General features: G+C 39.4%; 1 protein-coding gene across 2 annotated transcripts in view; it reads right to left on the reverse strand.

Moving 5' to 3' along the window:
* The window catches only part of Ammecr1 (AMMECR nuclear protein 1), a 134897-nt gene extending 118136 nt beyond the window's left edge, over positions 1 to 16761 (reverse strand). For both annotated transcript variants that reach the window (XM_090326034.1, XM_090326033.1), the window contains exon 1: positions 16289 to 16761. In XM_090326034.1, the coding sequence (XP_090182160.1) occupies positions 16289 to 16761 (473 nt within the window). The remainder of the gene's footprint in view (positions 1 to 16288) is intronic.
* Positions 16762 to 18067: the final 1306 nt, after the last annotated feature.

Genomic DNA, 18067 nt, shown 5'->3' on the forward strand with positions numbered 1-18067 from the left:
ATCCCTATCTTCTTTTTTCTTTTTGAACTCTGGACATGGGTGTTGTCCCTGAGTTCTTCAGCTCGAGGTTACCACCTCACACCTTGAGCCACAGCACCATGTCCAGTTTTTTAGTGGTTAATTGGAGTCCCATGGACTTTAGTGATAGGGCTGGCTTTGAATCTTGATCCTTAGATCTCTGACTCCTGAGTATTCTATCTATAGACTCCTGTCTATTCAATCTTTTTTTTCCTTGCCAGTCCAGGGGCTTGAATTCAGGACCTGGGCACTGCCCCTGAGCATCTTTTGCTCAAGGCTAGCTCTCTACCACTTGAACCACAGTACCACTTCTGACTTTTTCTGTTTCTATGGTACTGGGAATTGAACTCAGGGCTTCATGCATGCTAGGCAAGCACTCTACAATTAAGCTACCTTCCCAGCCCCCTATCTTCACTGAATTTTGTTTAAACAAAATAATTTTGCACCAAGTATAAGTGGCTTCTGGCCATTTTCCTAGCAATTCAGGAGGCTGAGATCTGAGGATCTGCCAGCACTGGCAGAGACTCTTATCCCCAATTAACTACCACAAAAATCAGAAATGGAGCTGTGGCTCAAAGAGTGGAGTGTTAACTTTCAGCAATAAAGCTCAGGGACAGCACTCAGGCCCTGAGACCAAGTTCCAGGACTGGCTCCAAAAAGGTATTATAATTTAGGAAACTATTTTAGAATTTTGTTCCTAAATTAATGTATGAGGCTTTTAGAAAGGTTGCTTATAGTGTTAGTGTCTTAGAGTTGTAGCTTTCTAAAATAAAACCTATTAAGAACCATAAAGCAACGCCTACATTAGACTTAACAATGTATAAACCAGTTTCATAATTGATATTAATCATTAATTAGTACATAATCCTCATATAATTATTGTAATTCTTAGTATGTACTTATGTTGGCTAAATTTTTCATATCCAAGCATAATTTCTTCACTAATTCAGGGAGAATTAAGTAATTTGAACAATTTAATTCTATAATAACAAGGATACTTTTTAAGTTACATAATCTTTGTAGCCAGTCAATTTTTCCATCTGCACATTTAAGATAGTGAAGTTAGAAAAAAATCACAGGGAACATAGAAGGCACTCAGTCAAAGTATGATGCAACAAATGTTAATTTAACTGACTTATGCTGAATGTGTACTGATGAATGAAAGCACTTTGTCTACACAGCAGACTCCTGCTTGTGTTATTTCCCAGTCTCTTGTGTAGGCCTCATGACATTCATAACATTAAAGGAGCTACTGGAGCATAATTAACTGAACAAAAGGGAAACTTTACCAAGAAATAAGCAATTCACAAACCATTACTAGTTTAAAATTGTCAACTAGTAGACCTTTATTTCTAATGCCTGCATTATATAGCTAACTCTTGACAACTCCCTTTTCTTGCTAGAGTCTCACATACTTCAGAATGAGTCCTACATGTCTGTGAGACCTTTATATATAATTCTGAACCACATTTGTCTGTCCAAACTCCTACAGACTTCACTCACTTGGTCATTTAATCATATAAGCAATCTCATTTTTTTTTAACATTACTGAAAACTTTTATTTTTTTTTTGCCAGTCCTGGAGCTTTAACTCTGGGCCTGGCCTCTGTCCCAGAGCTTTTTACTCAAGACTAGGGCTTACCAATTGAGCCACTTCTGGCTTTTTCTGAGTAGTTTATTGAAGATGTGTCTCATGGCCTTTCCTGGCTTCAAAATGTGATCCCGAGGTCTCAGCCTTTACAGGCATGAGCCCCCAACCCCCAATCTCCAGCTATGACTGCAAACTTTTTAGGCACATGAATATATTTTATAGGCTTCTGAAGATATAAAGAAGATGTTAATATTTTATAGGCTTCTGCAGATATAAAGAAGATGTTAGCACAGTGTTCTATCCACATAAACGTTATTTCAACGGAAATACTAGAAGTAGACGTAAAGAGAAATACTACCCCAAGCTAAGAGATGAATGTTTACATAAAATACAATGTTTAAGATAATAGTGGCAGATAAATTTTAAGGCTTGACCAAATATCCCTTTAAAAAGTCTGCAAACAAAGGCAACAATTACCAGAAACAAGATTCTCTAAAGAATGAGGGTGGGGGAACTTTTGCCTGTTGACTATAGATAAAGGATTATTATCCAGAATACGTAGAGAAGTCCAAAATTTAAACACCAAAAATCCAACTAATAAAGAGGTAAGTCAACTGAACAAATGAATTTCAGAAACAGTACAATGTATTCAATAAACACATTTTTGCCAACACTGGGGCTTGAACTCAGGGCCTGAGCACTGCCCTTTGGCTTTCTCAAGATTAGAGCTGTACCACTTGAACCACAGAAACACGTCCGGATTTGTCTGTGTATGTGGTAGAGAGGACTCAAACCCAGATCTTCATGAATGCTAGGCAAGCTTTCTACCACTAGGCCAAACTCCCGGCCCCAATCAATATACTTTTAAAGAGTCGCTAAGCAGAAGGATAATCATACTGAAAATTCTATATCCTTATTTGGAACTGCAAGCTTTAAATGCAAGAAGTTAAAAACTACTCCCAAATCCAAACAGATTATTTACAATTTGTTGGTAATACTTTAAAATATCTTAATTTCCTGGTAATAATTTAAAAACTTCTTATTTCTTGTGTAGACAACAGGGAAAAGAATATTTGAGACCCTATATTTGACCTCCATATGAATTTTATAGGTGCAACTGCCATATTTAGGATGACAGATTTTCATTAGAAATTAATTGTCCAGAAACAAGGACTTATACTAAATCCACTAGCACAACAATGTTCATTGCAGCACTATTTACCATAGCAAAGATATGGAACCAACCCAGACGTCCCTCAGGTGATGTGTGAATCAACAAGATGTGGTATTTATACACAATGGAATTCTATGCTGCTGTCAGAACAACATCACCTCATTTGTAAGGAGACTTAGAAAAAATCATATTAAGTGAAGTAAGCCAGACTCAAAGGAACATAGGCTCAATGGTTTCCCTCATTTGTCATAGTCATTAGAAACCTTGGGCTCTCCTAGCAGAGATTTACAATAGAACAAAATCTAATGCACCTTCTATCTGGCAAATATCATGTAACCCTTTTACTAATTACAATAAAAAACAAAAAAGGGAAAAAAAAGAACAAAATCTAGATACATAAGCCCATATAGTATGATGCTAAATGAAAGGACCTCCAGGATACAGAAACAAAAGCCATATAACCAGTAGTTGTTGTCATTAATGTACTATGTTATCTCTCATCTCTTTTGCTGTCCCTTGGTTATCTCATATTGTTACAGTATTTCACCTTGTTATCTGATATATTGTATATATGCTTATTTGGTTATTTGAAATCAGATAGGGAAGAGGGGAAAACAAGATGAAAGGTGGGGGAAGGGGGAAGGAAATGGGGACCTAGACATGAGGAAGGGTATCAATGTATGTGAAGTAATGCACCCACTATCTGGTGAATATAATGTAACCCTTCTATTAATTACAATAAAAAGTATGGGAAAAAAAAGAAGCTTGGAGCTGGGAGTTTGGCCTAGTGGTAGAGTGCTTGCCTAGCATGCATGAAGACCTGGGTTCAATTCCTCGGTACCACATACATAGAAAAAAGCCAGAAGTGGTGCAGAGGCTCAAGTGGTAGAGCTCTAGCCTTGAGAAAACCCAAGGACAGTGCTTAAGCCCTGAGTTCAAACTCCAGTACTGGCAAAGAAAGAAAGAAAGAAAAGAAATTAAGAAGCAATTTCATAAAGTGCCTTAACAAAACTGGTGATATGTATACATACAGACTTAAAGAAAGGACTTACTTTAATATCCATTATGCACCTTTTCATCCAAATCTCTACCTCTCTAGAACACACATTTCCTCAGACACATTCCCCAGAAATTGTAAAAAAAATAATGTACTACTTTAATGTCTCAGTATTTCCAACTTTAACAGTGGGTATACAAAGGCAAAGGTTCTGTCAAATATTCCTCCTTACATTATTATTAGCAAATACATTAGAAAGGCACAAAGAACAAAGGATGATAAAAAAAATCTAAAAGGAAAGTATAAAATAAACTTTTTCTCAGATACAAGCAATTGGTCCTATGCATACTAATAAAACAAATGATAAAATGTGAAGCCAATACTAAATGAAATAACTACTAGTTTTCATCACATTTAAAGATGGTTATTCCAGATTCAATTGTGTTTAGTCTGGCATATACATAATTTTCAGTAAGTTTGGGGAAATACTCAAAAGTAAATTAGGGGGCCGGTAGTTTTGCCTAGCATGCATGAAGACCCAGGTTCGATTCCTCGGTACCACATATGTAGCAAAAAGCCAGAAGTGGTGCTGTGGCTTAAGTGGAAGAGCCCTAGCCTTGAGAAAATCCAGGGACAGTGCTCAGGCCCTGAGCCCAAGCCCAGGACTGGCAAAAAAAAAGTAAATTAGGCTTCCCTATGAATAACTCTATGCAGATGTGTAATATTAATTTTAAAATAGTCCCCAAATTTCTTTCTTTTTTTTGTTGGTCATGGGGCTTGAACTCGACCTAAGGGTGGTCTCTGAGCTCTTCAGCTCAAGACTACTGCCCTACCCCTGGGCCTGAGCATTATCCATGAGCTCTTTAGCTCAAAGATACCACATTACCTCTTAAGCCACAGCTCTACTTCGCATTTTCTAATGGTTAATTATAGGTAAGAATTTCACATTCTTTAGTGCCCGGGCCGGCTCTAAACTGTGTTTCTCAGATCTCAGCCTCCTGAGTAGCTAGGATTACAGGTGCGACCCAGCATCCATCTAGTCCCCAAATTTCTATGAAAAAATTATTTGCTTTAGATAGAGCCACTCTTAAGTAGTTTTCAAAATTGATAAGCGTTGTGCTTATAATTACCAATATTGCACTATACAATTTAAAATTTGTTAAGAAAAGCTTATGTTCAGCCTTTGTTATTACTTCAGAAAATAAAATAAGCAAACTAAAAGTAGCATACATATATATGATTAAGGACAAACTGATTATCAATAATAGCTGGCATTCCAATTATCTGTGAGTATGTAATTTGCAAATTTGCAAATGACATTTGCAAGTGACATCACAGTTAAGTGACCTCAGAGAAAAAAATACATATAACTTCATACAACTGTATTCTTCAGCCAATCATAAATTAGAGTTGAAGGCTGGTGATGTAGCTCAGTGGAAGAACACAAGGCCAGCAATTCATAAGTTCCTGTGTTCAATCCTCAGTATTGAAGAAGAAAAAGAAAGTCCTATAGAAAAAAGAAGAGGAGAAGAGAAAAGAAAAGAGATAAAGAAATTATATCCAAGTCTATCCTTCAATATTATCTGTTCCATAGTTTTTGTTATTAATAATAACTTGGAGAAAACTATGTAATACAAACTTCTAGATAGATGCAATTTATATATACATAAAATGCCTAAAATTAGTTATGTTTGAATACCTGAATACAACTATGTTGTATATATAGATATATATATATATGAATATATGTTCATAGACACAAGAAAACAAGAAAAGATAAAAATACATTTGTCCTGTTTGCCTTATAGGTCCCAAACTTATGTAGTAGCCTGAATCTGATGACATTATAAATGGTTTTCAATGTGGTCTGTTGGAAGTTTTTAGTGGACTTATAACTGTACATTTGGTTTTGGTAGAAATCATTGTTCTTTTACAAGAGTGTGATGGCCACTAGTCCTAAAAGAGAGGCATCTGGATATATACAATATAAAAGTCCCTCTTGGAACATTCCTCTCCAAACTATGTGCTCAGTTTTCCTTTAGTGCCCTGAATCCAGGCTTTACTTTATTGACTATAATTAAGTTTTCTCCCTCTTTGATTCCCATGTGCTCTCTATTTCTACCTCTATCCCTGTGTGACTCTTTCTCCACATAGACAATATTTTCTGTGTGGAAGGGGTAGATTTATGCAAAACAACTGCCCGGCAGGACAACAGTTTTAGTACTTTGTGGAGTAAAACATGCCACAAACCACATATCACCTCATTAGTGTCAGAGCAATGGAAGCCATATTATTCTCATTTGTTCATGTGAGGGTTTGGTTTTTTTTTTTTTTTGCCAGTCCTGGGCTTGGGATCAGGGCCTGAGCACTGTCCTTGGACTTTCTCAAGGCTTAGCACTCTACCACTTGAGCCTCAGCACCACTTCCAGCTTTTTTTTGTCTATGTATGTGGTGCCGAGGAATCGAACCTGGGTCTTTGTGCATGCTAGGCAAGCACTCTACCACTAGGCCAAACTCCCGTCGCCGTGAGATTTTTTTTTTTAACTAACAAGAGTATGTAGGATTGGATGGACCCTTAAACCAAATAAAAACCTTAACCACTGATTGTCCTGCATCTCTGCATAATGTCAAAAAACTCTTCCACAAAATTCAGTACTAGGCCAGTAGCCTGTGTTTGATTGTCTAGTTTGTTTTTAAGGCAAAGAAAGCCAGAACAAATTTGTTTGTTTTTGTGCAGATTCTGGGGCTTGAACTCTGGGCCTGAATGATGGTCCCCGAGCTCTTCAGCTCAAGGCTATCACTCTACCACTTGAGCCACACTGCCACTTCCGGTTTTCTAGTGGTTAATTGGAGCTAAGAGTCTCACAGACTTTCTTGCCTCGGATAGCTTTGAACTTCCATACACAGATCTCAGTCTCCTGGGTGACTAGGATTACAGGCGTGAGCAATCAACTCCCACAAGTTTTTGTTTGTTTGTTTGTTTGTTTGCTTTGCTTGGTTTTTAAAATGGGGAAATTCATGAAATGTGTTAAGGGTTCTACACTAACCTGGAAAAGAGTTGCAGGACTCCTTGGGATGCTCCTTTAGTTAAAAAAAAAAAAAACACCAAGGCCAGGAGTTGGCCTAGTGGTAGAGTGCTTGCCTAGCATGCACGAAGACCTGGGTTCGATTCCTCAGTACCATATACATAGAAAAAAGCCAGAAGTGGTGCTGAGGCTCAAGTGGTAGAGCTCTAGCCTTGAGAAAGTCCACGGACAGTGCTCAAGCCCTGAGCTCAAGCCCAGGACTGGCAAAAAAAAAAAGAAAAAAAATCACCAAGACCATCTTGCACTTACAACATTAAAAGCAAGGTCTTCAGTTAAAATATCTCATTGCTGCTCCAAATCAGCACATGTGACATATTTTCCTTGCTATAATGAGGAATGTACTAAGGTCTAAATATTACCAGCTATGTAATTTAATTTGCACTCCTAACCACCTATAATTACCTATGTGATTGTTAGACTATATAACCAATAATGATGTCACACAAGACATACTAATATGACTAGCACATGAGCAATTCTTTGAAGCAGACTGTAGATCCCTAGGCCAAAGGCGCCAAAATCAATCTTTCACAGATTCCATTCTACACAAATAACACAAAGATTCACTAATAGCTGAAGCAAAGCACAGAATCTTGCAGCAATCCAAAATCCCAATGGAAAATATGTTTCTAGAACTGTGTATCATAAGCTTACAGATCATATTAAAATATGTGGAATGGCAAGGCAAAACTACAAAGGCTATTAAGTCAGTCTCACTACTTTCCATTACTAGAGAGCTGGTCAGCATCTTCTGGCAGGATATTGCATAATACAATCAACTGTGCTCTCCCAGCATTGCATGTGGCTTTGGGTCACAATGTGGATTATCTGTAAAATGAAACAGACAGGGAAAAGGCAAGAATCATCAAGACTATCACGGCCTTTAGTGAAAAGATTAACACTAGTAAGCCTGGAATCAAGCAAAACTTCTCCCATTTGCTCATTCACTGAAGACCGCAAAGATCATAAAGCAATATGGCTAATCTTGTCAATTTAAAACATCCATCTCTTACTACTGAGTAAAGCTGCAAAAAATAGATTCACCTTAATTCAATCTATTTTACTTTCTAAGCTAAAGGACACAAAACCTAGAACCAGTACCTAGTACCAGACAGCACTCCTATTCCTAACACGTTTAATTGAATTTCTGAAACAAGTTCCTAAGACATCCTCCATAAGGCTCTATTTTGTTGATGGCTCTATTATAATAGACACTTGAAGAAATACAAGAATCACCAACAGCTTTACAAACTGATAAGCCTGAAGACTGAAAGAATATCTAAACTTACATTAAAGAGACAACATTCTGTCAGCAATTTTTACTAGCAGTACAAAGCTCAAAATTATCATTAATCTCTACCCATCAGAGGAGTTCAAAGTCATAATGGAGACAGGGGAGTTGTGGTGATCTCAAGAGACCCACAAAAACATCACAACAGCTCTGTCATTGCTTTGTGGTTCTAATTAAAAAAGAGACGCCATTTAGAAACTACCAACACTTAGAAATGCACATTTTAGGAATATGATTTTAGCTGCCCAATCATTTATTTCCATTTTCCTTTAGTGGCACCATCAGGCTCCTGGTTCCCCAGCCTCTGAATCATGTTGAAAGACTCTTCTACACTTTGCATTGTAGGGGAGTTTATTCCACCCCCCACACACACATACCACAAGGTCCCGTAATTCACATGCAATCACCTAAATCAAGTTCACATCCAGAAACTGAGCTCTCTTTACACTTGATCCAAATCCTATAAATGAGCATGTTTTCTCCTTTCTCCCAACCACATGCAGTTGAGAATAGGTGAAGAGGGGGAAGGAGAGTTGTTAATTTGTGATCAAATTTCATAGCCATTCCAACAGAGCTGCCTAACAAAGTTTTCCTGTATATAAGAATAGCTAGGCACAAAGCCAAGAAAAGGAGAAGCAACCTTCAGAAGCCAAAAAACAGGTGAGCTGCAATCTTTTCACTCCTACACAAAACCTGGCCCTAGAGTAGTAGTCCTTGTATGTGCTGATAGCCTTTTCCAATTCTTAATTTTATAACATTCCAATAGTCCCAATCTCTGCCCCAGGGCAGCTTTCCTACTTCCCCATGCCAATGTTCCTACTGCTCTCATAACTGTAAAACTAGCTGTTCTCCTTATCTTAGGACTCTTCTAATTTATGTTATATTCTAAATGACTCCTTTGACAATTCTGTCCTCTTCTAACACAAAAGATCATCAGATGCACAATCTCTTACCCAGCCTGTCCTGAGGGCTCCCAACACAAAACCTACTTTTAAATTCCATGATGTTTTAAGATGATAGAGACCAGAGCAAAAGGAAGTGTTGTGAAGAACGCTGAGAGGACAAGTTGCTGACTGAAGACAGCTGCTGGGAATCCCCAAGTACTAACTGTGGCAAGGGTGTGGCAGTGACAGCAACTGGTTTGGGAACAGCCAAATAAAACTTCAAGATCTGCTTGTTGTACAGGTCTTTCACCAGTGATCTCTATATTGTTTTCCATTTAAAACTTAAGCTCAAGTTATACCCACCCAAAGTCCTTCTTCCTGACAAACTTACTTAATGGAATTTTCATGTTCATACATTTTATCTGTATGGTATTAATCTAAATCATGCATACGTTCTGTTGGGTGTATTTTAAGCAACTTATTTGTAGCATAGCTTAAACAAGAGTAAAAGCCCCATGAAGACAAAACTGGGTGTGTGTGTGTGTGTGTGTGTGTGTGTGTGTGTGTGTGTGTGTGTGTGTGAGTGTGTGTGTGTAGGTGTTAGGTGCTCAGGCTTGAACTCAGGATCTTAGATCTTGCTTACTTTTTTTTTTTTGCTCAAGGCTGCTTCTCTACCACTTGAGCCACACCTCCAATTCCAGCTTTTTGCTGGTCAACTGGAGAATGCCTTTAGAATTTGTCTGCAAACCTGGTTTTGAACTGTAACCTCCATAGCTCAGCTTTCTGAGTAGCTAGGATTACACGCATGAGTCACCAATACCTAGCTAGGACTATTTCTTCTATTTCACTGGTTTCTAACCATAGAACTCATCATCCTTATAACAATAACGAAGTTTTTCCAGTGACATATAATTTCCACTCAGCTATTCAACATTAACATTTTTAAGGCTGAACAAGTTTAAGAGTATGATATATTAAAAGCAGCAGAAAATACACCCACACTTCATATAAAAGATGCCGCCTAGATTTGGACCAAACATAAAACAGTTTTCAGCCAACTATACCACTATATTATACTACTTCTTTTAGATTTTTTTCTTTATAAACTATATAAACTTGTGGGTCATTTTTTTCTCCTAGCAACACTAACTACAGGAGTTCAACTCTAGATAAGTTTAGTGCTGAAAATCTACTTTTCCCTCCTACTGGCTTCCTATAGTCTCCAGTGTCCTGTGAGCAAATGTTCAACAACTGATTATGGAAAGACAGCTTATACACTGAAGGTCCATTCTTGCCAGCCTCTCAGTTTCATTGCTGGTCCTCACTTAATTGATTCAGAACAGTATCAAAAAGAGACATTACTGAAGTTTGAGAAAAAGACTCTTTAACAAATTTAAATGTAAAAGCCCTGGTCTTTGTGCTGCTATAAAACAGGCAGGCATGTGTAACATGGAAAGTACAGAATAATGTCTATTGAAATTAGGAAAACTTGGCGATTTTAACTAATCTCATTACACAAGTTGCAGTGTTTCACACATAAACATTCAAAAAATAATCGATAAAAGAGAATCACAACTGACTTCAAAAATACAATCCATTATAATAAAAGGTTGTAGTGTTTATAACACCAATTTAGCTTCAAAGAGTATACAGTTTTTTAAAGGAAAGCGGTAGAGAAATGTTTCTGAGAAATAGAAAAGCAACTCATGCATGTGTTAACAGCATTTTTCACTTTCTTTGTAGCAGTCTTTCTTCCCACTGGACTGAGAGATCCCAGCAGATTCCTTCTTAGCTACCACCCTTCCCTAGAACTAATGCAGTGCAAATACAACCCATAAGCAAGAAAAATCGTGGGCTAGATTATCACTCCCTTTTGCCATATGGGGTAGAATGTAACATAAACATTATTTTTCTACTAATTGTACTTTGCCCTCTATATACCTTTATGCATATACATAAAATAAGTTTATAACTTAATTTTCTACATTCTTTCCATGTCAGCCACTGATAGTTGTTTTTTTTTTTAATGGGATGAATGATATCTGGAGACATGCCTTACTTCTATCACTAAGAAGGGCCATCAGATTATTTTTCCATGAAATCACCAGTGATGAAAAGAAACGATATTATGCCTTCAAAATGGCTTTAAAATGTCAACATTTTATTTTGTTTTCTAAGAAAAACTATATACAATATGGCCAAAGAGAGTAGAAGCTAGTACCATCACATTAGCTTGGACAAGGCTATTTGTTGTGCTGTAGCAGCATCATGTGCAGATACATTACCCAGCAAGTCTGGTCCATCTTCCTCAGAAAAAAAAGACTTAATATGAATATAATAGATTTTTTATTTTAATGTAAAGGGGGGCTACAGTTATATTCAACAGATAAAAGGTGCATTACTTCTCACACATTGATACCCCTTCTCATGTTTTTGTCTCAATAGCTTATTTTTAAATGCTGCTTGTGTGTGTGTGTGTGTGTGTGTGTGTGTGTGTGTGTGTGTGTGTGTGTGTGTTGTTTGTGTGTGCTGGTACGGGGGGCATGAACTCACAGCCTAGATCTCTCACTTGCCTCTTACTGTTCAATGTTGCCACTCTACCACTTCAGCAACACCTCTACTTTCTGCTTTTGCTTGTTACTTGGAGATAAGAGTCTCTTGTCACTTCCTGATATTTAATAGTAAATAATCTTCCATGTGTTATAGTCTACAAACTGTCGCATTGAGTTAATTTCCTAGGTGATGATTGAAATATAAACCTCACACTATATACAGCTACAAAATTATCATAATGGACAGCCCCCTTGTACCATTAATGTATGCTAATAATTTTTTCTCAAACTTCAAGGGAGATATCAGAGGCGACACAGCATTAAACACATAAAGCTGAATAATCTCAGTGTCTTAAACATAATCTTTCAATATCTCTTTGCTAATAAGGGAAGAATTTCGAAAGAAACTCAACAAGAGTTAATACAAATAAAAGCATTTAAAATCTTACCATAATGTGTTATTTAGTGTGCTAATCATAAAAGTATTTTTTTTAATTTTTTGGCCCGTCCTGGGGCTTGAACTCAAAGCCTGAGCACTGTCTTTGGACACTTTTTGCTGAAGGCTAGCACTCTGCCACTTGAGCCACAGCACCATTACGGGCTTTTTCTGTATATGTGGTTCCAGGGAATCGAACCCAGGGCTTCATGCACAAAAGGTGAGCACTCTACCACTAGGCCATACTCCTGTCCCTTAAGAGTATTTTTAATGAGAATAAGAAGGGACTTTATTTCTTTAAATCAATAGAACTCTCTTTAAGATTTCCTATTGGTGCTGCTTTAAACTCACACATGAAAATTTGTGAAGATCTGAAATTATCCCACTGATTGGTTTCCAAGAGGCACCCTACTCATCACCAACAGAAACTATCCCCAGAACCTCAGAACCTTATGCTCTTGGCAGCACTCAATTTCTCTGTAGGGTGAGAAAGAACTTGGTAAAGGATTGGCTTAAAGAAACAGGAAGTTTTATATTAGAAATTGGCAGCCCCAAACACTATTCCTGGATGGTCATTCAAGAACTCATTTAAGTCTACTTTCTAGCCTATTGGACCCAACTAGGGAGTTGGAACTGTAGTATAAGCATCACCAGGGAGCTTGTTAGAAATGCAAATTCATGGCCCCACCCAACTCCAACTGAATCAAACTCTGGGAAAGCAGCCCAGCAATTTGTGTTTTAACAAGCACTACAGGAGATTATGATGTAGGCTGAAGTTAGAGTCAGTTCCCAACACACACACACACACACACTCTCTCTCTCTCTCTCTCTCTCTCTCTCTCTTCTCTCTCTCTCTCTCTCTCTCTCTCTCTCTCTCTCTCTAATGTGCATAAGAATCACCTGGGGAGCTAGTTAAAATGCAGATTCTAAATCAGCAAGGCTGAGGTGGGGCCTGGGATTCTACTTGTCTAGCAAGTTCCTAGGTGATGTCTTCAGGATAGAGACTGCATTGCAAGTCTTTCCCAAATCCACTGTTTACTAAATTTAACCCTCAGTTGCTCATAAAATACTGATACCAAAGCACTACTGCAGATCGAATTAATCAAAACTTAAAAAGACAGAGACCTAAGAGATAACCAGCCGTTCTCCATCCCAGCTACGTACTATAATTACCTGAAACGTTCAATAACCCTGATTCCAGACTCCATCCAAGATCAATTAAATGAGAATCTCTGGGGGTAGAAATAGCAAACGTTTCCAATGTACAGAGATTGTTGAGAAAGAATGCTCTAGAGTGTAAATGCCTCTACACTTGGCAAAGCAGATCCTTTTAGTGTAGTAAACAGGTTCCTATAAAATGGCTGAGCTCCCTCAGATATAAATTAAAAGCTCTAATGTTTGAATAGTAAAACATATGTAAAGTTATAGTTTTTTATTTTGAACATTATTTCTGTGGACAAATGTGCTCTCGCCAATTGAGTGGGTACTCAAAAAAAAAACACCAGTAGCAATGAAGAAGTACTTGAATCATATGACCAGTTTACATATTAGTGATTCCTCCCCAATCATTTCTCCACACTTGAAATTTCTAATAACCTTTCAGAGTGGAAGAGTGACTGATGTACCTGTAACTTCTAAACCTACAAAAGATGTTTTATCAGTTACATTGTGACAGAAACATCCTGGAAAGTCATGAAAAGAATGTGTGTTCTTACATTATGAGAATTTGAAATTTTCTAAAGAACATCTCCTGGTGGAGAGAGAACCTGAATCACAGTGCTCCTAAGTCTGAGAATAAAAAGCCCAATGTGCATATTTTAAGGCATTTAGTACAATACCATGCTAATTATCACACAATGCTATTAAATATGTGAAGCAAACAATAGGGTATAGTAGAGACTGGGGCATTGTCAAATGATTATGTCATGCCCTTAATCAAGATACTTTCCTAAAATTTATACTGTACACTTTAAAAATATGTTTAAGATAAATGAAAATAAGTCAAAGTCTTTTTTTCACCAAAATAAACTTTTCTCTCTGCTTGGTAATCTTCAGGTTCAGCATGAATTAGGTGCTTTGTGAAATATATGGTTCACTCAAGATCTATTAATGATAGCATTTGTTATTATTCCACCACTATTTCAACATGTAGCCAGTGGTCAGAATTATGTCTTAGTTACCTACTAATTCCTTGAAAAAACACGTGTGCTTGAATATTAGAAGAGAAATAACCTAAATATATTTGCGAAGTGGTCATTGTTAAGATGTAATTTTCAAAAATCATTTGTACAGAATATGGTCAAGCTCACTTTGCTGTTAAAATTCTTGTTATAGTCATTCAGTTAACCTAAACTCACTTTAAAAGTGTGTGAAATAGCACCTCCTCAAAGTGTGTTCTCAGATGATTTGGAGCCATACAGTGTGAATATTAAAAAAAACCTTTGTCAAACTCACATACACACTCAAGAATTAAACTGGAGTGGATTTACAGTTAACCTATGTATCTGCCCAGAATGAGCTTTATAATACCTCCCAGTCACCCAAAAGGAAGAAAAGTTATAAATGAGTGACTAGAGCTAATAATCATTTCACAGGTATTTTAAATAAAAATGTTTTCCTTTTTTTTTTACTTTTTGACCAAGAAATGGGTTAAATAAAGCTGTAGGGTTATAATTTAAGGTTCATGAATTAACACTGTGAAATTTCTAAGGACTTAATTTTTATGACCAAGTGTCCACCACAATGCTTTTTTATACATTTCTCATGAACACATGCCTAAGGATGAATTGTCTAAAAGAAAATGTACAAACCACAAAAGCGTAATACATAGTGGAATACATTTAAGGTATCAAAGCTAAAGAAAACAAACAATAGAGATGGCACAATTTCCAGGACACTTTATTGTAATTTCTACTTTACATATTAATTTAATATCTTGAATATAGGTAGAATTGTTTGTGGGTATCCAGTAGTATTTCAATCCACTAATCTCACAAAATGACAGGCACCAGTTTCAAAAGTACATCAATTCAGGTATTTAGGATATGAAAAAATGAGAAGAACTTGCCTCAAGCACAAAGAGTTGCTGCATTTCAGACTGAAGTTTCACTGAAATTTGTCTTCTTTTTCTTGTTGCTGCTAAGTACTCATAACAAAAACAATCCCCCATTTTCCCGTTGTGCCCTCTCTTGCCCTTTACATTCAGTGTAGCATTTAACTCAGAAAGTCAGTTTACACATTAAAAAAATAAAGCCATATGGCCCATTTCCCACACACTCAAATGGACAGGGATTAGAAGTAACCTGGCTTTTAGCTGTAACAGAGCTATTTTAAACAATTTCAACCAGACACTTGGAAGAGTAAAATAATTTAAAGTATTACAGCAAAGGAAATCATAAACATTGTCTACACGTTTGCTCCTGGACTGTTTTAACTGTTTCACAAAGCGTTTTGTAAAAGAACACAAATTGGTTAATAGTGAAATGAACACAAAAGCATATGCGTGCTTAATGTACAGGGGATACCTCTCTGAGCTATTATCCTGAGGGTGGAATGAAGGGGAGAGAAAGCTCTCACTGTTCAAATGTGTGGACGCCGGCATCATTACAAACACATTTTAATGGGTATGATCGGATAAAAATAGGTAGCAAGAAAAACGTGTTAAAACAAACAAACAAGTCATTTTTCCTCATGGTAGCAGAACGGAGGAAAAACCGGGTAACCTCCTCAAGCTCCAAAACTAAGTTCCATTACTAGCAAAATCCAAGTTGGACAGTTGCTATTTTTTTTTCCTGTGTGTACTGGGATAGTAGCTCTCCAAGTACAAGGTACGCGACGAGGGGGGAAGAGTGGCGGGATTTTCCCGTGGAGTTAAGTGAAACATAAGTGAGGAGAGGTTAGCACCCATAGAGATCCCGACCTCCCAAATCCGGATGGCGTGGGGTGGGGGGGAGGGTGCAGGTAGCGAAGAAGAGAAGGAAAGGGTGAAAACTTGTAGAAGTTAGTGCAAAGAGGAAGCGATCACCTCTGATAAGCAAGGGACTCTCTCTAGTAGCAGTATCCTACTTTTAAGTGTAAGATGCTTGCCTGGTGGGGCCGAAAGCGCGGGGTACCCTAACTTAACTCGAGTGGCTCCGGGGGACTCCGGGAAGCGAGTGAAGCAAGGACAGCTGCTGGCTGGGACGCGGACTCACACTTTCCCTCAACTCTGAGCCCCATCCCGAGTGCAAGAGAGAGGGCGGCAGAGGGCACCGTACTCACTAGGGCTCGTTGGTGAACCTGGGGGTCCGGGGCTGCTGGTATCCGTACAGGTGACAGTAGAGCACATCGAAGCAAAAGCAGCACATCTCCGCTGACACCACCATCTTCCGGGAGCCCGGCGATACGGACAAGGCAGCAGACGCTGAGGAGGGGGAAGAAGCAGTGGCGGCGGTCGGGGTAGAAAGTAGTGTTCCTACACCGCAGCTCAGAGGTGGCGACAGGGAGATACCCCCGCCACCGCCGCTGCAGCCCTGGGGGGAAGACAGGGTACAGCCGCTGCCACTGCCTCCTCCGGTTAGACCTCCTAGACCGTTGAGCCTTGTACCAGCGCCTACTAGTCCCAGCTCCCCAGCTCGACACTGGCTCTCTCCGCTGCAGTGGGAGGAGGAGGAGGCGCCACCACCACCACCCGAGCCAGAGGGGGGCGAACTGGACAGTTTCTGCTTCTTCACCCCACAGCAGCCCGCCGCCATCTTGGAACAGTCTCCCCCACGCAGCGCTTCCGACCCATAAGTGAGGCGAGCTGGCGGCGGGGGCGAGCACGCTGCGGCCCCGGCCGCCGGGGGCGCGCTGGGGGCTGGCGGGGCGCGTGCGCGCCGCTTCTCAGGCCGAGCTGCTTGGCCACGAGGCTGCTCGAGCGCGCCCCCACTAGGGTGCGCGCCACATGTTTTAGTGGCTCTGTGCCTTGCGCCTGTCCTGCCGCCCGACTCACGCCTTCTTAGAGCCCAAGCTCTGCGTGCTGCAGAGGATCGAAGCGAGAAACGGGATAGAAAGAAAGGTGAGGGAAATAACCTGAAGACAGTGGAGAGTTGAAGAAAGTGGACACTTTCAGAGAGTAAGGAAGGCAAAGGAAACTGATGGAGGTAAGGGGGAGGGGGGAGTTAACGGAAGGACAAAGTCCAAAGTTAGCGTCCAAGTCCCAAACCAGAGCTCCATAAGTGACCCCCACTGCACAATGTTACTGACACTTGAGCCAGGGACTTGAGATCTGATTACCAGGCCTCAAATACTCTGGTCTTGAACCGTGAACAAGCAGGAGCCCCTTAGAACTCTAAACTTAACACTATCCCTAATAAAACTATGCACAAAAATTCCTGGAAATGGCCACAGTTTGCTGTCTTTTAATGCCAACCTAAGTGTACACCAGGATTATTGTTAGGGGCGCTCCCACGCGCGAGTGTGTGCACGAGTGTGCGTGTTTGCACACGCACGCATACAAGCGTGTGAATTTTCTTGTAGGATCACAGGCCTTGAACTTAGGGCCGGGTGCTGTCTCGGAGCTTTTTGTTTTCCGATCGTGGGGCTTGAACTCGGCCTGGGTGCTGTCTCTGAGCTCTTCAGCTCAAGGCTACCGCCATACCCTTGACCCAAGCCCCACTTCCCATTTTCTAGAGGATAATTGGAGATAAGAGTCTCAGATCCTTTTGTGCCCGGGCTGGCTTTGAACCTTGATCCTCAGATCTCAGCCTCCTGAGTACCCAGGATTACAGGAATGAGCAACCGGCCCTTGGCTGTCTCTGACCTTTCTGTACTCAAGCATACCACTGACTTTACAAGCTCCATTTCTAGCTTTTGGGATGCTTTATTGGAGAAAAACAGTACCGTGTACTTTCCTGCCCGGGCTTCTTTCAAACTGTGATCCTTACATCTCAGCCTCTTGAGAACTTGGGATTACAAGTGTGAGGCACCAGCACCTGGTTTCTTGTTGCTGGCTGTGTTACTGTTGTTTTTAAGCAGTACATTTTCATAGTCAACAAATGCCAGAGTCCTAAATGATTC

This window comes from Megascapheus bottae, chromosome X, assembly GCF_031878675.1.
Source record: "Megascapheus bottae isolate mThoBot1 chromosome X, mThoBot2.hap1, whole genome shotgun sequence".
NCBI classification, from domain to species: Eukaryota; Metazoa; Chordata; class Mammalia; order Rodentia; family Geomyidae; genus Megascapheus; species Megascapheus bottae.